The sequence below is a fragment of the Episyrphus balteatus genome, chromosome 1 (assembly GCF_945859705.1).
Source record: "Episyrphus balteatus chromosome 1, idEpiBalt1.1, whole genome shotgun sequence".
Taxonomy (NCBI): Eukaryota; Metazoa; Arthropoda; class Insecta; order Diptera; family Syrphidae; genus Episyrphus; species Episyrphus balteatus.
Genome location: NC_079134.1, coordinates 80,824,711 through 80,849,352, shown reverse-complemented (window position 1 = coordinate 80,849,352; position 24,642 = coordinate 80,824,711). Strand labels below are relative to the sequence as shown.

The following is a 24,642-nucleotide window of genomic DNA, read 5'->3' as shown; positions in this document are numbered from 1 at the left end:
AACAACATGAAAACAAGTTTTCTTTTTTATTTCTGACACTTTTGTATGAAAATATTATATTCCAAACCAGTTTTCGTCCCTAAACACCATATCCATATAAAGATGTATGTACCCATATCCATTTCTCTGTCTAACATCCATTTTAACCATTTTTTTTGACGAAACCGTTTTTTTCTATCTTCTTACTTCCAACTTGCTTACTTCCAACAAAAAAAGAGGTATCTTCGAAAAAACAACCCTGAAAACAACGATGAACTAAAAACAGCCGTTAACAGAAAGTAACGACTTTTTGATAAAAAAATAGAGTTTTATAAATTGTGTTATTTTGCAATAATAAGTAGCTTTTTGATACTTTTTTTTTGTGGATCAATTAAAGAAGGTATTTTGTCATTTGGGGAAAATTATATTGCTTTTTTCATATAACTACATATTTAAAAATGCATTTGAAAATGAGCAATTTTGATGTTTTTCATGAAATTATTTTTCAAAAATAGGGCCAAAAATGAAAAATCTGCTCAGACCATGTTCTAATGTTATTCATTATTTTTTTATTTAGTTTAATTGGTTCAGTGCTTTATTTTATAAATATTTTATGAATAAAAAAAATAGAAAAACAATACCTAGGTACAAAGTGTTTTGATATTTTTCATTTCTTTATTTTTTTATTCAATTGGTGTTTTTTTTTTGTTGTTGAAAATGTAGCTGAAAATTTTGTGCTAAAAGCGTTTGGATACTTTACACAATTTTCCTTTCTCTGAGAGGATCCCCACTCCTTAAAACTTGACACGACAGGTTTCATATTTTTGTCCAAAAAGAACCAAACAGGCCTACTTTAAACAAAAAACCAACAAAAAAAAACAACTCTTTGTATTGTTTTTGAAACACTTTTTTTACTATTCATTTTTTTTTTAATAAAAACACACAGACAAAGCCACACCGCCATTTTTGAAACTTGATTTGTTCATCTAAATATGTAAAAAAACAACACCAATTAAGAAAAAAAAAATATAGAAACGAAAAATATCAAAATATTTTCTTTTATTTTTTTCCTACACTTTTTTTATTATTATTTCTTCAAAAGGTTATATGTTTTAAACACTAAACCACAAAAACGCAATAATAAAAATAAAAACACAAGACGAGGCCACACTGCCATGTTTGTAGTTTGCTTTGTTTTTGTTATGCGACAAGCGACAAGACCAAATAAGAAAAAAGAGAAAGCACTATCGTTTGACAGATTTCAGATTTCTGTTGTGACCGCTGCACTATAAGTCTTGTTCTTATACTTGATGTTATTCAGTCTTGCCAGAGAATTTTAGAGGCAAGGAGCCGAATTTTAGAAATCTTGGAGCCAAAAATCGCCAATTTCAAAAATTGTTCAGAAAAACTCATATTAATGTATTTTGTACCATTTTTAAAAATTTTTGTTTTATCATTTTTTTCCAACTTCAAATAAACTTAGATATTATGATAACATAAAAAAAAATAAATAATACTCGGTATTAAATTTATCAGACTTCAAGTTAGATTCTTTAATTTTTATTTTAGTAATAAATAACAAAACAAATATACATCGTAGAAAAGTGGGAATAAAATATGAGGCGTTCAGAACAATAATGGGTCAAGTCCATTTGAAATTTGTGCTTTCTTCTGAACTTTAAGAAGCTTTTTCTCAGAAACTGAAAGAACTTTTGAAATAAATGTTTCACAGATCGATAGCTCTATATCTGCAAAATTTCTTTCTTTTATTTTATTTGACATAAAACGAACTTAAAACATCCAACCTAAAGAGAAGTGGACTTTACCCATTATAATTCTGAACGCCTCATATATGAATGAAAATGGAAGTAGGTTCATTCACAATTGCGCTTTTCAGCAAGACGTGTCAGATTCTACTTCGAAGAAGTTTAGTTCTCCTTCGAAGACTTTTAAGGCGTGATCATAATAATCAAGTACTTTTATTATAAAAGCTTTTAATTTCGAAGGAGCCAAAAATCGCCAAATTGAAAACTTAAGGAGCCAAATTTTGATAAATCGGAAATCAGAATTTGAAGGAGCCAGAGAAAACTTGAAGGAGCCGGTTTGGCTATAAACAGCCGTTCCTGGCTTTACTGATGTTATTGATAATAGCCGTTTTCCTATGTACGTGATCTCTATAAAACACTTGTAGTGAATTAATTGCAAATAATAGGTGTGTTTTGGTTCTTTTTGGTCAAAAATATGAAACCTGCCAAATTTTAAGGATTGGGAACGAAATCCTCTGAAAAAAACAAAAATTGAGCAAAAGTAGCCAAACACTTTAAGACTTTTTTTTTATCACCAACTTACTTTAGTAACTTTACATTGAAGAACGAAATTCAAGCTGAATAATGAAATTCAAGCTGGGAATTATTAATGTAACCATGGATGTCTGAATTGACCGGACTAAAAAAACGAATTTCTATTTACGGGGGCTAACTTATGGATGAAAATGTATTTAATTATTTGTGCCCTTAATTATGAAAGTGGACTAAGCCACTCCTAAAAATGGCATCAAATCTAGCCTAAAACTAATTTTTGTTTAAGGGGGGGTTTCCATAGCATTTTAATGGAAGATGGTTGACTAATTGTTGTATAACTTTTGCAGTTTATAAGATAATCTTATGAAACGTACTTTTTTGAAAAGGTAATAAACGTACGAATTTTGGCATCATTTAAATTTTAGAAACATTTCTTGTGCGATTTTTATAAGGGTCGAAAATGATTTTTTTCCTGCAAATTTAGATTGAATCAGAATTTTGGTTGGGGCACCGTTGTTTATAAACTTTTTATTTTTTTTTTTTTGTTTTATAATGATCAAATGTGTTTTCATGCAGTACGTGAAACAGATTTTTGTTTCTTTATTAGAAAAAAATGCTTCGTTAAGTTGTTGTAATTTCATGTTTTTTTACTCACTCTTCTTAGAATAACTTTACCGTTTATTAGTGTTTTTAGATGAAACAAAAAGAAAACAATAAAGTGAAATTAGGAGAATCCTAAATTTCTAAAATTTAATTTGAAGTTAGTTTGAACGGTTAATTTGAAGGAGTTTTAGCATTTTAGTCGTGGGGCAAAGCGTGATTACTTTTTAACATGTTTTTGTATTTTTTAATGAGAAGTTAATAAAGTTGTTCATGCAACCCGTTTGCCAAAAAAGAATATATTTTTTATTTACACACTAAAAATTTGATTTTAACAAATCAATATTTGCAAGTGTTGGCTATTAAAATAAAATAATATTGTAGTCCTTTAAATTATCTTCAATTTAAAAAAAAAAAATTGCACTCTACGACCCACACGAGCCGAGAAATTAATTTTTTAAAAAAGGTCCAAATGACCAACGAAAAAACATAAGACAAATTCTCTTATAACAAGAAACAATGAAAACAACCCCTCTCACTGAGAACTAGTATTCGAATCATAAACAAGGGAAATTTTTTTGAATTTTCTTACGGATTAATGCTTTCTTAAAATTATAATAACTCGGCTCCCGTGGGTCGTAGAAAGCCAATTTTTTTTTTTAATTGTAGATAATTTAAAGGACTACAATAATATTTAGTTAGCCAATACTTAAACCGTTTGCAAAATAATAAGGCAAGAGTTTGCTAAACAAAAAAACGACTTTGACTTTATATTACTTATTTTTTATTTGTTTCAACAAAAAGAATGTGCACTAAATTGATAGAAAATGTTGTAACGAACAATTCATTGCTTTATTTTTTGCCGTAGGACATTCTGAAGTCGAGTTATTCCCAAAAAACGATATTTTTGGGTGTTTTCGCACCGGTTTTGCATGCGTTCATTTATCAATTGCTCGGCCATCTTTGGTGATAAAGAGCTCATTTTTTCTTTAAAATGCAGGACATGAACAGGACTACAAAATTGGTTAGAAAAATTTCAATCACGATTTAAGCTTTTTTCGAAATAATGACAAAAATGTGTTTTTTTAACAACAAGAATTTTACATTAAATGGCTGCCATTTTATATTTACTCACTCAAATGCAATGAAATTACATATAACGATAGAAAATATTATAAGGAAGAGAATGTATGTTTATTTTTTGGTCTACGACAATCTGGAGCAAAGATATTTGCTTAGAAGTAAAATATCCCAAAAAATGCATTTTTGTGAATAACTCCGCTAAAAAGAATGATCAGGTGGTGAGAAATTGGGTTTAAGCCTTTTAAATATACCCCTATCGATCCATGAAAGAAAAACTGACAGTGCCTCTCAGCGCAAGGTCAAATGACGCTTTGACTGGAGTATAAGGGTAAAGTTTATTTGAACGCGAAATTGCAGTAAATTAATTTCTTTATTGCGCCTTCTGTGATTTCATAAAAGAAATACAATTAAATCGTTATAAGAAAATTATTATGTAAGTTTTTCTTTAACCAATGCAAAAAGTGACTTAGTCCACTTTCATTATCAAGCGCACATTTATTAATAAACGTAGAACGAACAAAAGATTTTAGTGATCGATCAATCAACCAACAATGAATTACAACTAAAAAAAAAATGCAAATAAAAAAAAAAATTTCGCGGGGCTAACTTCAGTGAGCTTCATTAATTATATTAGAAAGGCAAAAACTACGTGTTAAGTTTCAGCCTGCCCTGTTGGGAGTTTGGGAGAACCAAAAAAAAAAAACTACAACAAATAAGTATTCTATTCAAAGTTTCAAATAATATAATAATGTTCAAAATATTAATCTGTTAAGCACTTAAAAAAAATAAAAATACGTTTTAGCATGCATTGATCCATAATTGAATCCTTGTTGAACACCCTGTATAAACATCATTTTTAAGTCAATTGAGTTTTTAACAAATGAAATACTTACAAGTACAATTTCTACCGCTCCGACAATATACATAGCTGCTGCTAGTGTCGTACCTGTATAAAAAAGCATCCCCACAGCTCCTCCGAATTCTGGCCCCAGAGATCTTTAAAAAATAAAAAAAATATTTTTTAAAGATTTTCTCAACATTGCCATACTATAGATTTGATTTCCTACACAAATCTGTGGCAACAAGGAAAAACAACATACGTCAGTTTTTACAACTTTTCAGGAGAGCGTTTTGAAAGTTTGGCTTCCCATAAGAAGTCAATGCTAATGTCATTTTTCTTTTACCTGATAAACCGCTTAAGATAAAAATACGAAAAAAATATGGTAGATAGAATCGCTTATTGTGCATCAGATTTTGTGAAAATCTCAATTTCGACATAAGTTGACTTATGTTGTTATTCCTTGTTGCCACAGAAATATACCATACACAAATGGTCATATCTAAATATTCATAGCCTATCCATAGATTTTAAAGAAAGTTATCTTGGCCATTGAAATCAGACAACTTCGAGGATTGAAAGATTTTGAATGTTTCTCTTGTCAAAAATTTTCTTCAAAAAATCATTTTTTAATTCATTAGACTTCAACATGTGATGTGATCCAAAAAGATATTCTAGTGTTTCTTCGTTATTCATTCAGATTTCAGCCCATCCATGGGCTTTCAGGTATCCGTTCGTATGTTTACATTGGTCAATTTTTTTTTTTTAATTTTTAATTAATTTTTATTTTTCATCATCTTAAAACCATCTTAAAGCTAGACAAAAATTCATAAAAACATGCCTACTTATCAATTACTTACAACTAACTTACTGGCCCTATACGGGCACTCAAGGTTTTACTTCATTTTTCTTAATTCTGATCCCTTTCGGCCTTATACATATTTTAATACTTATATTTCACAGGTTGTTATTTTTCACCAAGAAATAATTTTTAAAAAAACTTGGAATCCGATTATTTTTGTTTTTTCTTATTTTAAAACTTACAAACTAAATACTTAAAATACTAGAACAGCCACAGGAACCAATTTTTATTAATTTTTTAAAATTTTTTTTATTATATTTTTTTTTATTTCGTATTTTTTGTTGTATATTTTTGTATTTTTTGTATTTTTTTATCAAGCAAGCTGGGCATTTGCCCAAGGCGACAAAGTTGGAAGCAAGAAGCATATTTAAATAACAATTCATTAACAAGCTGCTCAAGCCCTAAAGATTACATTTTAAAAGAATTATTTAAAAAATTTGTAAAATCTCGGAATTCAGGGAAAGTCGATGAATCTTTGAAACTAATATAAGGCAGCATTAGGTGGACAAAAAAAACGCCTCGGGGCTTAACCTGAAATCTTGGCAGCACTGTATATTGAATGTTCCGAAAACAGCAGACACAACAAAAATTTAGAGTTGCCATATTTTTCGCTTTCGTCATTTTCTTGTATTTTTCATGTATGTTTTACAAAGAGATACAAAAATGTATGCTAGCAAAACTATTTTAATACATTTTGTTCTTCCAAACATGAGTTTTCACGTTTTTAAATAAATTCTAAACAATTTATGAAAAAATGAGTTTGGTAGCACAGATTTAAAACTCTTCAAAAAGTTAAGCCCAGAGAAATCTCCGGGCTAAACAACTAAGCCCAAGGGGCTAAGGTGTTGTTGTATTTAACATGTAAATTGCTTAGCTCAGACTGCGTTTTTTTTTGTCTAGTTAAGACCGGTTGTAATAAAAAACACACCTATTATTAATACGTAAGATAAGAAAGTAAAAAAAAAATTTTTAATATTAGCATTCCTTTTTTGAGGTCAAAGAATCCACAATTTATTTTTATTATTTTTTTTTTCATTATATTTCAAATCAGTTTCAAAAAAAAAATTTATATTTTTGCTCACAGTATTTCTAATATAAATTGTTGAAAAAGTGTCTATTTTAGCTTTTTTTACTTTGAAAATTCCATTAATAACGCGTACATACAAACCTAGTTCAAAAGAATGTCACTGCGTAATTTGGCGCTGATGAACCCTTTCTTTATGTTCCTTTCTATTTATTGAAAAAAAAACTTGATTTTTTTCTCTTTATATTTTTTTTGTTGTGTTTACATTATACTTTTTTTGTTTCCTATTTTCTCACTCAGGCAGGTAGATAGTAGATATTTTTGTAGTAGATGTTGACTCTTGGGTTTTTCCTAGCAATTCATTTCGTGTTTGTAATATCGCACTCGCGCATGCGAGTTGAAAAATTTGACATTTTTGGGTTGTTTATTTTTTTTTTCGTCAGCTAAATTCTTTGCATTATGTAATATTCATATCGTTCGTGCGGGGATATACATAGGTAAAGGATTAGATATGTGGGTGCATTGGTAAGTAAAGTATGCACTTGTTTGTGTGTGTAAAAATATGTATTCACATTTGACATGTACACAAAACACAATGATTGATTTGCATATTTAGTTTGATTTCTGGGTTGTACCTATTGTTTATTAATTATCACGGTGTTACAAAAATGAGGTTTCAAAATATACGCGGGCGGAGACCTTTCAGGTTTTGTAGAGCTAGTCGCACTGATTACGAAACGGTATTTGAAAATCCCCTAACACCACCAAAATCTGGAGTTACGGGAAAAAAACAGTTTTTTGGACCTTCACCCATTAAAAAAAATTCTAGCTTCGACAATTTTTTACCCATTTTTTTACAGTTTCTGATAGAAGATAAATATACCTTTTCAACAATGTATAAAACATGTAACTCGGTTAAACCACTTAGAATTTATAAGATGTCAAAGTTCAAAAATTCCATGCTATTTAAAAAGTATATTCTAAAACTATATCTATTTCGCAATCAATCGAGGTATTTTTTATGAAAATCACTTCAAAATTGGCTTATAAAAAAAATTTTTTCGATTTCAACCCAGATACAGAAATTCGAACTTTTAGGTATATGTAGAACAAAAATGTTGTTTCGGCACGTAGTAGGATAACTTGGGCGCCAGGATTTGATAACGGGTTTTTGTAGAGGAGCTCAATACAAACATTTTTTTTCTTTAAGAGGGGGGTCTATCTCCCCCCGTTTAGGTGGGAGGGGCATTTTCTAAAAAAAAAATTATCAAAATAAAAAAAAATTATTAAAAAACAACCGCAACACTTACATTAATAAATGATACCATTTCCGAAAGGAAAAATTGTACAATACATGGGACCACACTGGTGCCTGCAGTGTGGTCCCATTTCAATTTCGTTGAGTTCGGGTCATAGAAACTATTAGAAAAACCATAAAACACAGTTTTGATCTATGGAAGTCGGTTTTGTTTTTTTATAAAAAATGATTATATAATTGGGTTATTCTTGAAGAAGTAGTTCTTCTAATTACCTAAAATATGAGTTATTTTGTAACCATCATATAATATATTCTAATACCAATCTAACTTTGAAGCTCACAGTACTGTTTTTACCAACCATATCGGGGTTTCTATTTCTAATGTTTTTGTTTAAAAACAAATAAGAGCATCGAATTTTAAAAGTTAAATTAGTTCTTAATAACATAAAATTTTGAAAAAAATTAGATTGAAATTTTTGTTTCCAATATTTTTTTCAAAATTTTGATTTTGAAAATTAATTTTTCAAAACTATGCAATAAAATGGCTTTATTAATTTTTTTTTATAAAAGACGAGCTTTTGGCCTTATAAAAAGGTATAGCATGTTATTGTAGGTAAAATCGTTGATTTTTAATAATTTTTTTTCACATTAAGTGATTTTTTTTTAAATTGACCCCCCCTTCCATATGATTTCCAACATGCTCTAGCTTTTTGGCAATTTCCTGCTGAATAACCCCGTATATGTACGTATCTACATACATTTTCATATCAACCAGGGCGATCGCGATATACCTACCTAGCGAGACAATCGGCCTTATCACGTACTCATCTTATCAGAAAATAATCACAATCACGATTTGTACGAACTACGGATTCTGTGATTATTTTTTCGGGAATCGTAGCAAATTTTCGATACGAATGGAATTCATAATAACGCCGAAAAAAATTCTAAAAAGCAAGAAAAACCAAAAAGTCAAAGAAAATCAATCCTTCTGTGTATCTACCTGCTCATACACTCCGCTTCAACTGAATTCAATTGAATAAGCACACAAATTTTCAAAGGTATTTTGTCCATTTTTTCCTAAGATTGAGCTTTCATGTAACATTTGATGATGTTTACCGTTAGCTTGTGATGTTGAGAAATCAAATCAGAAAGAATCATTCTCAAAGTACCGCTATTTTTTTTCGTGTTCTCTTACAAAGCGTCCCATATGAAATAATGCAGTTTTTTTTGCGTCAACTGAATAGACACACGGTCTTTAAAGCTCAATATGTTTGTTGTTTGTGAGAGTTTTGAGGTGATTGGCATAGCAAATGAAAGGTTGAAATGTTCTTAGTGAGATTTAATTAATTTAACAGCACGGATCATTTTAACTCATTGAAAGTAAAAAAAAACCAACTTTAAACAAGCAACAAAAAGGTATTCGTTTAGAATTTTCTAGACTCCATATGAGCTGGAAAAATGAGTGACTCAAAGTGGTTTTTCTCAATTATAGTTCTGGCTTTACACAGATTTTTGCATGAACAGTTTGGATTTTATTTGATAACCTATATGATGAGGTGAATGAAATATATATTAAATAACCTTTCTGTGGCCTTGCTGTGTGGAGGTCAATTTTGTTGATTACATTCGTCATCGGCGAAACTTTTAAGAAGAATATCATTTCCCAAATCTTCTTGCAATGTTCCAGTTCAATACATTTGACTGATCAAATTTTGTGAATTTGTAATAGATTAGCTAACTCTCTTACATTTTTTGAAATTGATTTGTTAATCATCAATGGTAAACCGATTTTATAGATACGAATATTAGCAACCTTGTCTAAAGGCAAATTAAATATTAAAGCAAGCTTAGGTCACTTAATCTAATATCTAAACTAAATCAGTTTTATATTGTAAACCGCTGATAAATACCTGAAAACTGACGAATTCGAAAATATCTACCCTTAAAACTAGCAGAATTTTGTTTAATATTTTCAGTTACGCCATAAATATTTTTTTTTATCTTTACTATTTTGATAGAGGTACCTATTTTAATCAGAAATCATCCTCAACGTGTGTCGGTGTTGGGTTTTACGCAAACAGCATTAAATTCTAATTTCTTGTAAGAAAACTGTATCTCCCTCACTCTATTAAAGTACCTAATAAAATTCGTATACAATTTGAAAACAAAATTTAAATAAAAATGTATTTTCATTTTTCATTTGCAAATGCAATTATTTTACAAAACTTTGTGATTCGTTTGCCTGAGTTTAGGAAATCTTTTAATTCAAAAGTTACCACTGTTATTAAATAATAAAGATTTTAATTTTAACTTTTAAAATAATTCTGGACTGGCGGAAAACAATAAAGAATTGTTGTAGGTAGGTACCCTCTTGTAAAGCACAGTGTATTTTCAAAAAAGGATGGTCTTAATTGGTCAATACTTATGGTTTAACGCCAAACTAAAGCAAACGAATCACATACCGTTATTGTTTAGTTATTCTTGGAACTCTTTTCGATTCGAAATACAAAACGAAAAAATTTTAGTGTTTGCAATTCAAAAAGCACGTTTACAAATTTATGCATAATATCAAAACTTTCAAAAAAAAAAAAAAATAATTGTGGCATGACGCAGAAACGTAGACAACCAAAGTCGACGCGTAGAGGAACAACACTGCTCGGAATTTGATAATGAGTTATGAGTCTACAAACTTTATGCACTCAACATGTGAAATTCCTGAAAAAATTATTATGAAAGAAAAGTTAATTTGGGCCATCAACTCTTTCTCTCCTTATAAATCTCCAGGCCTGGACGGACGGCGCGTGTGTCTTCTCCCTGATGCTGCAAACAATTAGTGATTTCATTATTCCTTACCAGATAACAATATTCCAAAATAACTTACAGCTGATATGTTCTTAAGACATGGCGTGAAGTCAATGTTGTCTTTATACACTCCGCTTCAACTGAATAAGCACACAAATTTTCAAAGGTATTTTGTCCATTTTTTCCTAAGATTGAGCTTTCATGTAACATTTGATGATGTTAACCGTTAGCTTGTGATGTTGAGAAACCAAATCAGAAAGAATTATTCTCAAAGTACAGCTATTTTTTTCGTGTCCGTTTAGAATTTTCTAGACTCCATATGAGCTGGAAAAATGAGTGACTCAAAGTGGTTTTTTTCGTTTGAAAAAGGTCAATTTTGATGGCCCCGATGACTTCAATTATAAATCCATCAAAATTGAACTTTTTCAAATGAGAAAAACCACTTTGCGTCACTCATTTCTCCAGCTCATATGGAGTCTAGAAAATTCTAATCGAATACCTTTTTGTTGCTTGTTTAAAGTTGTTTTTTTTTTTTTTTACTTTCAATGAGTTAAAATGATCCGTGCTGTTTATTAATCTGCGGAGTGTTGAAACACTTGCAGTAACACCAGCTTTTTGTTTGATTTTTGCCCCAGAGTCAATTGGAGGCAGATCTCAAAATTTCTCGTCGATTAACTGCTATTTTTGTCGTTTTTTACCTCAATTCATGTTTTTCCTGTACGAACTTTTATTTCTGAGGTACGAATAGGCAACACACTAAAACTCCGATCAATGTTGGTAGCTAAAGCAGACCCGGTCAGTACTTGTTCTTTTAACAAACTAATTTTAGCTCTGTCGACAGTATTCAAAGCTTTTAATCTACTACTTTTGTTTTAACTTTAATTAAATGACAAAATCTCACTAAGAACATTTCAACTTTTCATTTGGTATGCCAATCACCTCAAAACTCTCACAATCAACAAACATATTGACCTTTAAAGACCGTGTGTCTATTCAGTTGACGCAAAAAAAAACTGCATTATTTCATATGGGACGCTTTGTAAGAGAACACGAAAAAAAATAGCGGTACTTTGAGAATTATTCTTTCTGATTTGGTTTCTCAACATCACAAGCTAACGGTAAACATCATCAAATGTTACATGAAAGCTCAATCTTAGGAAAAAATGGACAAATATCTTTGAAAATTTGTGTGCTTATTCAGTTGAAGCGGAGTGTATTTTTATACACACTGCACAGTGCACAAAAGATACCGTCAAGTAACACATCCTCTACCTACTTTCCCGCTGAGCAATCATAGTAGTTCTAGTTACACAAATTTCTCTGATACCCAAAAAAATCAAATGCCATCCAACAGCAATATGAAAACAAGTTTCTTTTTCGTAGATTTATATTTGGTAATGCAGGCTTTTTTGGTCAATTGATTTTAAATGCAAATAAAAAAACTTTATTCCATCTTTTACCAACGTTTCGTCGGTTGGATTTACAGAAAAATGCATAAGGCAATAATTGTAGATAGTTTTATGACGAACAGATTTTCCATAGACCCCTATTGAGCTCCGAGCAACAGGTCACGAGATATATGCGAAAAACTGATTTTCGTGACCTTTTGACATCTATAACTTCTAACGCGGACGCGATGTCAATTTCGATTTTTCACATCTTCATAACAACGCCGTAACGAAGGTCTATACCAAAATCGAGCCCAGTAGGTATTTTTCCGCAGATTGGGGTAAAAAATGCCTAAAATTACTGGGCTAAGAAGAATATTTAAACCAATAAATTAATAAATTAACATTAAAAACAAGAGACTAACAAATTTAAAAGACAAACATAAATTATCATAGTGTAGTTTCAGGTACTTAATAAGTACTACTTTTGTTATTCCTAATGCATAGCTTATAATGGTGTTTTCTCGATCTTCTTGAGTGTTCATCGTTCTTCTTAGTTTTTGTTGTATCCGCAAGGCTTCAAGAGTAGGTATACCTAGTCGTCGTTTTCTTCTCGTCGAGTACTCTTATATCACCGAAATTAGGTATATGGCCGCTATTAATTATATGTTGTGAATTGTGATAGCACTGTTGATGGTTTCTTTTTTTTTTATATCCGCTTTGTGCTCCGTCATTCTTATACCTAGTTGTCCTTTTGTTGTTCCGATATAAGTCAAATTGCACTTTTCCCCTTCTGTCCCCCCCGCAGCATACCTCATAGACAACGTTGTGTTGTTGGTTCTTTTCAATCGGAGCTTTGGTGTTCGTGAAAATGTTCCTGAGTGTGGAATTTGACTTATATGCGTATGATCCCTTCAAGCAAGAAAACTGAGTTCAACAAAGAAACTCCGACCTCAGACCGCGAAAATCGGGCTTGCACTCACACACTTGCAACTTTTTGTGTATGAACACAAAGTCGAACGAGAATCGAGGTGAAAAATGAGAAAAGGAAAAGAAAGACAAGGCCAACAAGAGCCAAAGCGTCATTTTGTTATTTTTTGTTGAAGTGTTTGGTCGCGTGTGTCTCGTGTCGTTGTTTGTATAATGTTAGTTTATTAATTATAAACAATTTTATTAAATTATAAACAATATGGAAAACAAAAAAGGTATGTTTTATATATCGCTCAAAGTGTTTGGGTTAAAATGTTGTTTCTTCTTGTGTTGTAGATGTAATCTCTAATGATGAAGAAAAATCTAGAAGGTGAAACATGCGATTGGGTATCTAAAAAAACACCAACAACAGCAGCAGCATCAAATGAAATAAAATGAAAAAAAAAAATGTATTGTATTTATTGTGAAAATTTCGTTTGCCAAAATAAAATAAAAAATAAAACAGTTTCAGTGAAAAAAAAAATAAATCTTGTTCTTTTTTTGGTCGCAAATGCGAAATGTCATCCCTTTCTTATTCCTCTTTCTGGTAGGTTTTCGCTGCTCCGGCTCAGGTCCGCCTTCGGCTCCGTTTTCTCGGAATGGAGATTTTCACCACACCATCAATACATATGCAATCGACTTCGCGGTGATTATAATTTCCATACTAATTTGAGCCGCCTTCGGACCAGTTTCTGATCCGAAGTCGGACTCAGCTCCGCCTCTGGCGGAGCGGATTCGGACCGAGGTCGGACCTGTTTGCTTGAAGGGATGCGCTTTCTTGTTTGATGATCGAATGTAAGCTTCTACCGTCTGTTAGCTTTGGAATATAGCGCATGCTGAAGTACCTGATTATGTTGTTTTTGTTATTAGTTGTTGTTGTTTTGTTTATCGGGTTTGTTGTTTGCTTTATTTTCTTTTGGATTAGCTCGTTTATTATGACGTTTGGATAGTTATTCGTTTGGAGAATGGTTTTGATTTGGTTTATGTTGTCATCTTTGAATTGAACGTCGCGTCGCTTATATCAAGTATTTTGTTTATGAAATTTGTTGCTGTGTTAATTTCTTGTGAATTAGGTTGTGTTGATAAGTAATTGATCATCCTTCCTGACGATGTAGGTTTTGAATACCATTTAAATATAATTTTATTATTATTTCGGTGCATTTTAACGTCTAAGTAGGGTAGGCTTTTGTTTTGTTCCATTTCTATTTAGTAAAGGTAAAATAGGCATTTAAAAGAAAAAAAATTGTTACACTCATGAAACTTGGCAAAAAGTTTGCTTTTGGGATAAGAACCTAGTAAAAAAAAGTCTATAAAAAAAAATTGGGTGGAATGGTGTTTTTTCGCGAACAAGAGGGAGGGGGTGAAGGTCAAAAATATACTGAAAAAAATTGTTTGTAGAATATCATCATATGACACAAGTTTTCAAGGTATTTTTTTTGATGCTGAATCTAATGACATAAAAATAAAATCAATACAATTGCTCTAAGAAAATGTTTATAGACACATTAGATTCTTGTTTCTTATCTTAAAAGTAACATAATTGCTAAATTTCAATAGGGTACCACTAATATTACTCTAGTATACACACTTTTTCAAATATACCCATATTTTCTTTACTTCTAAAAAAACACCCTTTCACATAAAAAAAAATGTATAGACTTACATTATTCGTAATTCCCATTGAAAAGAGAACATATTTAATGAATTTCGTAAGGGTACCATTTTTACCATTGATTTTATCGGACTTATCGCGGATTTTTCCCTACTTCCCAAAAAACACCCTTTAACCTAAAATACTTGTATAGACTGTTCAGGTTCTTGGTTTCTGTTATAAATGAAACATTTTTACCAAATTTCATTGATGTAACAATTTTTTCCTAGTTTTTGTGGTACTAATTCCTAATTTCATCATTTCTTAAAAAAAACACCCTTTCACTCAAGATAATTTTGTACAATTTATAGATTCTTTATTCTTATACCAACCAAAACATTTACACCAAGTTTTAAAAATTAATAAAATTTAAGTCAGCTGTTATGATACCTTCCTCACTCACACACAACTTAACCCATCAGAAAACACCCTTTCACCAAAAATAATTTTAAGAACTTTATGAATCCTTTGTCCCTGCTTTATATAAAACCTTCATCCCGAATTTTATCAGTGTAGCATGTTTTTCCCATGGGATTCGGTTATATTTTACCTGTTGAAGTCAAAAAACAAGCACCCTTGTTTTCAATCGGCTATAACTTTTCTGAGAGCAATCGTATTTACTTTATTTTTATGTCATTCAGCATCAAAAAATACCTTGAAAACATGTGTCCTATGATGATAATCGACAAACAATTTTTTTCAGTATATTTTTGACCTTCACCGGGAGGGCGAAAAAATACCCTTCCACCCAACTTTTTTTTATAGACTTTTTTTTACTTGGTTCTTATCCCCAAAGCAAACTTTTTGCCAAGTTTCATGAGCGTAACAATTTTTTTTTTTATTTCTGGATTTTATGTACAGCTGTGTTCAAAATAATAGTAGTTCCTGCAACAAAATAACATTTTTTATATTTACGGTGCTTCTGTGGTTAAAAATTTAATTTTTTTGATGCCAAAGTTTGTAACGGTCAATTACTAAGAAATGTATCGTAGCTTTAAAATGAAAAAGAAGGTGACAAATAATTTTTCATTGATCTTTGGTTGTTCTTTCTAATTTGACCTGTTCAAAATAATAGTAGTTAAAGTTATTTTTGAAGAATTTAAAAGCGATTTATAACTTAGAATATTTATTTTTGATTTAAAAATAAGTACTCATATAATTTGAACAATTTTTCATCAAAAAACGATTTGTTTCGGTTTTAATCTATTTAAAGTTCGAAGAGCAAAACACTGCAGTTCGGATAGCGGAAACTTATACGAAAGCAGCTTGAAGAAGGGAAAACCTACTTGGAAATTCAAGGTTATATTAGGATGCTCCCCTACAATGGTAGCCGATGCAATAAACTCATAGGCCAGTCATTATATACATTTGGAAATGCAAAATGACCGAGAAAGCTAAATTTTGGATATGTTGTAGAGGATGCTTAAAAAAGCTTAACTTGAAGTTTTCGACCAAGATTTCCTATGAGCTTTTTCCGCCATTTTGAAAAAAAGGTTTTTTTTTGACAATAACTCGGCTATCTGACGAGATGCGAAAATTTTACAAGGAGCTTTTTTGTAGCTTTTAACGACTTCTACAATTCATGCATACACATTTTTTGTGTATCATGAACCGTTTTCGAGATATCGATTAAAAAAGTCAAAAATTTAGGACATGCCATTTGTTTTTTGACATAATCTATTTTTGGGTGATGAATATCGAAAAAATTATTAACATAAAATTTGTAGACCACATTCAGACCTACAATGTCGTATTTTTATATTTTTTCTTGGACAAAAATTACGACTTCCAGCCGGCCGCAAAGTCGTTTAGTCCGCTCCCACCGCCAAGCAAGCCGCCCGTTCGGTTGTAAAAAAAACAATTATTCATGTTTTTTTTTTAATGTTTATATCATTATATCAGTAACACATACATACAAATGTATGTATTTATTTAATAAATAATGAGAAGAAGATGGCAATGGGTTTTTTTGTTACCCCAATTTTATTAACCCAAATTTTGTAAATACAGTATACCGGCTTTTTGTGTTGATTGTGCATTTTGTAATTAGCTTCAATCTCTATATTATTTAGTTCATCAAAATTGCAATTAGATCAGTGCCAATAATTTTTGAAAATAAAAAAAATTATTAGCAGAATATGGGTGGTTGGAAAATTTAGGATAAATGGTATATGAAAGCGGAAAAATAAATTAAAACTAATTGGTGGAAAAGGGTGGGTGGGCGAAAAAGTGTTGGTGTAGAAAATCTTGTTTTCTTACGATTTCTGTCAAAAGTAGACCTCCTATCAAAAAAAGTTAAATGCAAAAGTTGTGGGTAATAAAAGTGTCATAACTTTTACTAAAACCATTATATTTATATAATCTCAAAAATATTGAAAAAATGCAAAAAATACGATTTTTTTATTTTTTATTTTTATCTTTTACCAAAATGGTTTGATTTTAACAAATCTTGGTTAAAAACTACTTTGTTATGTTTTCTATGTATTGTAAATGTTTTTTGAGCAAAAAGTTAATTTTTGGATTTTTGATGAATTTAATTTGATAAAATAGCCTATTTGTCAATCCAAAAAGTTTTTGATTTTTGAAAAGCTTGGAATGCAGTTACTTAGATTAAAACCTTTTATTTAAGATTGTATGGAAAATTGATTTAGAAAATATTGAGAAAAATTGAAAAAAAAAACGATTTTTAAAATCGATTTTTCCGTAAATGACATAATATTATTGGCGAGAAATAATTTTCCATAGAAACCAAATTATACTTTTCTAATGGCCTTTGACCTTCTTAAATTCAATCTAGCATTAGAATAGCTCTAACGTGCAAAGTTTTTGAGATATTGAATTTTGAACGTTCGAAACACTATTTTTGTGATGTATTGGCATGGTTATATCTCAACGTGATAGAATTTTTCTGACTAAAGATTCGAGCTCAGCATACAAAAAAACCATTAGAAAAATATACTTTTTGACTAGTGAAATCGAACAAGGCATTCACCCGCCCCCTTTCCACCAATTACTTTGTGGGCAATTTATTTTTCCGCTTTCATATACCATTTATCCTAAATGCTGCTAATAATTTTTTTATTTTCAAAAATTATTGGCACTGATCTAATTGCAATTTTGATGAACTAAATAATATTGAGATTGAAGCAAATTACAAAATGCACAATCAACACAAAAAGCCGGTATACTGTATTTACAAAATTTGGGTTAATAAAATTGGGGTAGCAAAAAACCCATTACCATCTTCTTCTCATTATTTATTAAATAAATACATACATTTGTATGTATGTGTTACTGATATAATGATATAAACATTTAAAAAAAACATGAATGATTGTTTTTTTTTACAACCGAACGGGCGGCTTGCTTGGCGGTGGGAGCGGACTAAACGACTTTGCGGCCGGCTGGAAGTCGTAATTTTTGTCCAAAAAAAAATATAAAAATACGAAATTATAGGTCTGAATGTGGTCTACAAATTTTATGTTGATAATTTTTTCGATATTCATCACCCAAAAATAGATTATGTCAAAAAACAAATGGCATGTCCTAAATTTTTGACTTTCTTAATTGATATCTCGAAAACGGTTCATGATACCCAAAAATGTGTATGCATGAATTGTAGAACTCGTAAAAAGCTACAAAAAAGCTCCTTGTAAAATTTTCGCATCTCGTCAGATAGCCGAGTTATTGTCAAAAAAAAACAATTTTATCCTTTTTTTCAAAATGGCGGAAAAAGCTCATAGGAAATCTTGGTCGAAAACTTCAAGTTAAGCTTTTTTAAGCATCCTCTACAACATATCCAAAATTTAGCTTTCTCGGTCATTTTGCATTTCTAAGCCGTTTTTTCCGACATAATGACTGGCCTATCAACGAAAGACCCGAAACGCGCGGTAGAAAAAGAAAAAAGACCGTCGTAGATGACAGGAGTAATGTCCAGATGAGCAAAGTTGAGCCTTCTGCATCTTCGTTTCAAATCCAGAAGGCTTTAAGCCTGGATGGCAGTGCAGTAAACATTCGGAGGCGACTGTTAGAGAATAATTTGTACGCTTGAGGTCCACGAAAAGTTCCGCAAAACATGTTAGAAAGTGTATCCAGTTTGTAAAAGACCACATAAACTGGCCAGCGAAGTTATGGCGTAACATATTGTTTAGTGATGAGAGCAAATTTGTCCTCTTTGGTGCTACTGGATCTCCACAATACGTCCGACGTCCACCCAATACGGAATATGTTCCAAAGTATACGACGAAAATAGTTAAACATGGAGGGTCGAAAATTTTAGTATTTTAACATATTTCTTTGTTAACAGCGGAACTTTTCGCGTACAAATTAGTCTCCAACAGTCGCCTCCGAATGTTTACTGCACTGCAATCCAGGCTAAAAGCCTTCTGGATTTGAAACGACGATGCAGAAGGCTCAACTTTGCTCATCTGGACAATACGCCTGTCATCTACGACGGTCTTTTTTTTTTTCTACCGCGCGTTTCGGGTCTTTCGTTGAGTTTATTGCATTGGCTACCATTGTAGGGGAGCATCCTAATATAACCTTGAATTTCCAAGTAGGTTTTCCCTTCTTCAAGCAGCTTTCGTATAAGTTTCCGCTATCCGAATTGCAGTGTTTTGCTCTTCGAACTTTAAATAGATTAAAACCGAAACAAATCGTTTTTTGATGAAAAATTGTTCAAATTATATGAGTACTTATTTTTAAATCAAAAATAAATATTCTAAGTTATAAATCGCTTTTAAATTCTTCAAAAATAACTTTAACTACTATTATTTTGAACAGGTCAAATTAGAAAGAACAACCAAAGGTCAATGAAAAATTATTTGTCACCTTCTTTTTCATTTTAAAACTACGATACATTTCTTAGTAATTGACCGTTTTAAACTTTGGCATCAAAGAAATTAAATTTTTAACCATAGAAGCACCGTAAATATAAAAAATGTTATTTTGTTGCAGGCACTACTATTATTTTGAACACAACTGTACTATTTTACCTGTACTATAATTGTAAATTGTATTTTTGTGTGATAATTGAATCATTTATTTTCAAAACATGATAAGTCCATGATTTTAAATTTTACAGGAGAAGAAAAAAACGCTCTATTTTCTTTTGATGTTGGTAGCAAAATTTATAAAAAATATATTCTGTAGAACTTTTGCCTAGGTATAAATTACCGTTTCGTTTTTAATTTTTGGAGCGATAGTTCAAAAGATAAAAAATAAAAACGCTTTTGGACTTATCATACTTTGAAAATAAACGGATGTGAAATTAGTTTTAAAATGGGTACACAACTTTGCTTTCATCCCCAGTCTATCACAAAATTATTGTATTTGAGATTAAAATATAATGTCCGGAGTGCTTCTTTAACTTTAAAGACGCTTTAAACATAAGATTTTCAGCCAGTAGCTTAATATAGCATTAACACATAAAAAAGCCGTTGTTTATTTTCAAAAGATGATAAGTCCGGGACTTATCCTGTTTTTGATACTAAAAAAATATTTCGCTTAGCTGTAAAATTGGATATAGTTGGAGTAGATACCTACTTCATTATTTTTTTGAAGATAGACGTGGTTATCTCTAGAGTAACAATTTAGTCAAAAAAACGAATTTTGAAAAAAAGTGGACTTATCATGTTTTGAAAATAAATGATTCAATTATCACACAAATTGTTGAGAGTATTTAGTATTGTTTCTTTATCTCTTTCTTTTATTATGGCAAATATATCGTCTACATACTTTGAAATGTGTCTAATATTTATGGTCATTTCTTTTAATTTTTGTTTTGCATTGTCAAGAAGGCATCGAGTATAATATCTGCTATTGTAGGAGGTAAAGGGTTCCCCATCGGCATACCAAATGTTTGATTAAAAAGTTTGTTTCCATATTGGAAATAGTTATTTTCTTTTAGAACTCTAACATTCTTAGGACCTGTTTTTTTTTGGAATGTTTGTAAATTTTTCTATTGTTGTCCAGTTTTTCATTATAATTTTTATGGCAAGGTAGGTGGGTATATTGGTGAATAGTGAGATGACATTAAATGAAACGAGATTATCATCTTCCTCTAAAATTATGTTTTGTAATTTTTGTTTGAGTAGCAATTTCTGACGTTGTATTTGTCGGAAATAATGTTTTTCAGAATATCACCCATATATTTTGGCATTTGGTAACAAGGTAGGTAGATTTGAAGTGGAAAAAATTGGTCTAAGTGGGAGATTGGTTTTATGGATTTTTGGTAGTCCATATAATCTTGGTGCTATTGCTGCAGATGAATATAATTTGTTTTTCTGCCATTGGTCTATGTGATTACTTTTTAAAAAAATCATTTACAATTTCATCATTAATTTTTTGTAGTTTTTGAGTTGGATCTGTTCGTATTGTTTTGTAAGTGTTTCTGTCTTCTAAGAGTTCATTTGTTTTATTATTATAATCTTCCTTCTACATTATTAGGTACTGTTTTATTTCCTTTGTCAGCTTTTGTTATTATAATTTTATTTTTATGTGCAAAATTTTTGTGTTTTTTGGTATACTTTTAGAATGAATTTTTCCACTAAAGCCTGGTAAGCAGCTCGCGCTAAAATTAAGCTCCCATACAAATTATCAAAAAATTTTATCTGAGCTAAAATGGATCCCATACAAATTATCGATAACTTGTATGGGAATTTTATTTCGGCTAAAATTTAGCACGAACAGCGCACCAGGCTTAAGGTGTTTTTTATGTTTATCTTATAATCAATGATTTTGTGTGCTATTGTTGATCTGGCTATTTCTTTTACTTTTCATTTTCTATTGTTCTAATGCTTTGTTCTACGTCTGCGAGTATGTGTATGGGTGAAAAGTTTTTATTGTTTATGGGTATTGCAAATTTTTCTCTTAAAAAGAGAATCCATTTAATCTCTATTGGAAATTGAATATCAGTTTTGTTGACAAAACACTCTTCATTATAGCCCGAGAGCCAGCGTCATTATTCAATGTTAGAGATGCTAACACTTGAATTATTTTTTTATCTGTAGTAATAGAAAAGTTAATCAACAAAATCGATGCCTGCCATCGACAGTGGTGCAAAAAGTGGCAAAAAATGTTTAAGTTGCAAAATAAGGAGGTAACATGTCTAACAACATGCTAACACCTGAAACCTTTCTAGAACGTTATTTGGCATTGCCTTGAGAAAAAAAACCATGCCTGCCACCTGTACAGTGGGGCGAAGTTGTCCTGCCGCTGACCTAAAGTTGTAAAAAATATCATAAAATTGTTATATGTGCAAATGGCTGAATTATGTTCAGATAGTTAGTTTGACATTTAAACTAGAGGAAAAACTATGCCTGCCACTTGCGTCGTGGGGAGAAGTCACCGGCAGGATCCAAAATAGTCGCACACCTTCATACTGTATACACTCCAAAAACATTATGTATTTAGGTAGAAATCTGTGAGAGAGATGAATTTCGTAGACTTTTTGATAAAGACCGCCGAATAAAAAATAATATACAGGGTGTCCCAAAAGTTAACGTCGAAACGAAGGGATAGGGAAGGTGGTGATAGTTATCAGAAAAATAATAAAAAAAATCGCAGCCATACAGGGTGTCCCACAGTCACCGCCCCAAATGAAAACCATGAATTCCTGAGGTCATTTTAATTCGAAAAACTTAAGAGGTAATTTTCTCGTTTTCGTCCCGTTTTCGAGTTACCACAGTTTTTATGATTTTTGCTCTCTTGTTCTTTAACTGGCCTTATCTTTGCCAAACTACGTTTGATTTGAAAGATTTTTTTTACAACCAATCAAGAATTTATTAAAGTTTAAGTTTGTCTCAAAACTTTTTTTCTGCGGACAACCGTTTCTTCACAATTTTGCATCAAACTCGATTTTCTTCCTTTTTTAAGTTGTTTTTACACTTTCATATCATTTTAGTAAAAAAAACACGTTAATGAGTATTAATTTTTTGTGCTTTTTATTAAAGCCCAGTTTATTTTCATAAAAAAAATAAGTTTTATTTCATAAAAAAGGCTACTGAAAGTAATTTAAAAAAAATAAACAAACTGAGTGAATTCAAAAAAAAAATAATTTTTAAATAAAAAATTAATTTAAATGAATTAAAACTTTTTTGAGCTTTATCTATTTGTTCTTTTCTTAACCACCATAGCTCAGAAAAAATTTTTAATTCATTTAAATTAATTTTTTATTTAAAAATTATTTTTTTTTTTGAATTCACTCAGTTTGTTTATTTTTTTTTAAATTACTTTCAGTAGCCTTTTTTATGAAATAAAACTTACTTTTTTTATGAAAATAAACTGGGCTTTAATAAAAAGCACAAAAAATTAATACTCATTAACGTGTTTTTTTGACTAAAATGATATGAAAGTGTAAAAACAACTTAAAAAACGAAGAAAATCGAGTTTGATGCAAAATTGTGGAGAAACGGTTGTCCGCAGAAAAAAAGGTTTTGAGACAAACTAAAACTGTAATAAATTCTTGATTGGTTGTAAAAAAAATATTTCGAATTAAACGTAGTTTGGCAAAGATAAGGCCAGTTAAAGGACAAGAGAGCAAAAATCATAAAAACCGTGGTAACTCGAAAACGGGACGAAAACGAGAAAATTACCTCTTAAGTTTTTCGACTTAAAATGACCTCAGGAATTCATGGTTTTCATTTGGGGCGGTGACCGTGGGACACCCTGTATATTTTGTGAGTTATGCGCATTCGAAAAAAAATCGAAAAAATGCTCACCCTTTGACGGTTTTTCATGTGCCGTGACTTAAAATCTTAATTTTTCTCATTTTTTTCTTTTGTTACGGAGCCGTAAATAACCCTGCTACCAAATGCATTCAAAAATTTTAACTCAGCTGCATCAGTCTTAAAGCAAATATTACTTTTTTGCCCAACTAAGTAGGTACTAAACAATTTTACATGACTCTAATTCAAAGAACCGTAGTGTAAAAAAAATGCACTGCATCGCATGCATCGCAGAAAAATTAAGATTTGTAGTCACGGCAAATGAAAAACCGTCACAGGGTGACCATTTTTTCGATTTTTTTTCAAATGCCCATAACTCACAAAATTTATGGCTGCGATTTTTTTAATTATTTTTATTATAACTGTCACCACCTACCCTATATACCGTTTTCGTTTCGACGTTAACTTTTGGGACACCCTGTATGCTCTAAAAGCCTTGCATCACTCAAAAAAAGGGGCAAAAGGAGGAAAACACCGTTTTTAGTCTATTAATTATTTAATTTTATCTAATCAGCTATGAAACTAAATGTATACGAGAATATACATATATTTTGCATAGATTAATACCTTATAACAATACGAAAAGGGACACAAAGAAGGGGAAAAGGGGGGTAAAAATACCTTTTTTTATGGTTGCTTGATATACAGGGTTATTCAGAAGGAATGTGTCAAAAAGCTAGAGCGTGTAGGTTGGTCGAGACAAGAAAAAAATCGTATGGGAGGGGGGTCTATTCCCCCTCGTTTAGCGTGGAAGGGGGGGGGAGGGGCAATTTAAAAAAAATTTATAAAAATCAACGGTTACACCTACAAACGTCCTATCCTTTTTTAAGTCAAAACCCTCTCCTTTTACAATTTTTAATTTATGGCGTAGGTTTTAAACAATTAATTTTCAAAATAAAAAAAAAATGGAAAAATAAAATTTCAAACTTCTTTTTCCAAAATTTTATGTAATTAAGTACTTGTTCAGTTTTTTTTAAATTCGATGGTCTTATTTGTTTTTAAACAAAAAATCAATGATTTAAAAAACTCTTTTTTATTATAAACTACTTGCGCACATATTTTTTAACTGTTTTTCATTAAAATAAAATAATTGTATTGCCTGAGGCCCTTAAAGCTAGAATCCTTGGGTGCTCGAGCATAGTAAGAAAAATGTACAGGT

General features: G+C 30.8%; 1 protein-coding gene across 7 annotated transcripts in view; it reads right to left on the bottom strand.

The window, feature by feature from the left end:
- Positions 1–24,642, bottom strand: part of LOC129907232 (solute carrier family 12 member 6) — a 758,459-nt gene that overhangs the window by 334,946 nt on the left and 398,871 nt on the right. For all 7 annotated transcript variants that reach the window (XM_055983333.1, XM_055983338.1, XM_055983332.1 and 4 more), the window contains exon 6: positions 4,856–4,958. In XM_055983333.1, the coding sequence (XP_055839308.1) occupies positions 4,856–4,958 (103 nt within the window). The remainder of the gene's footprint in view (positions 1–4,855; positions 4,959–24,642) is intronic.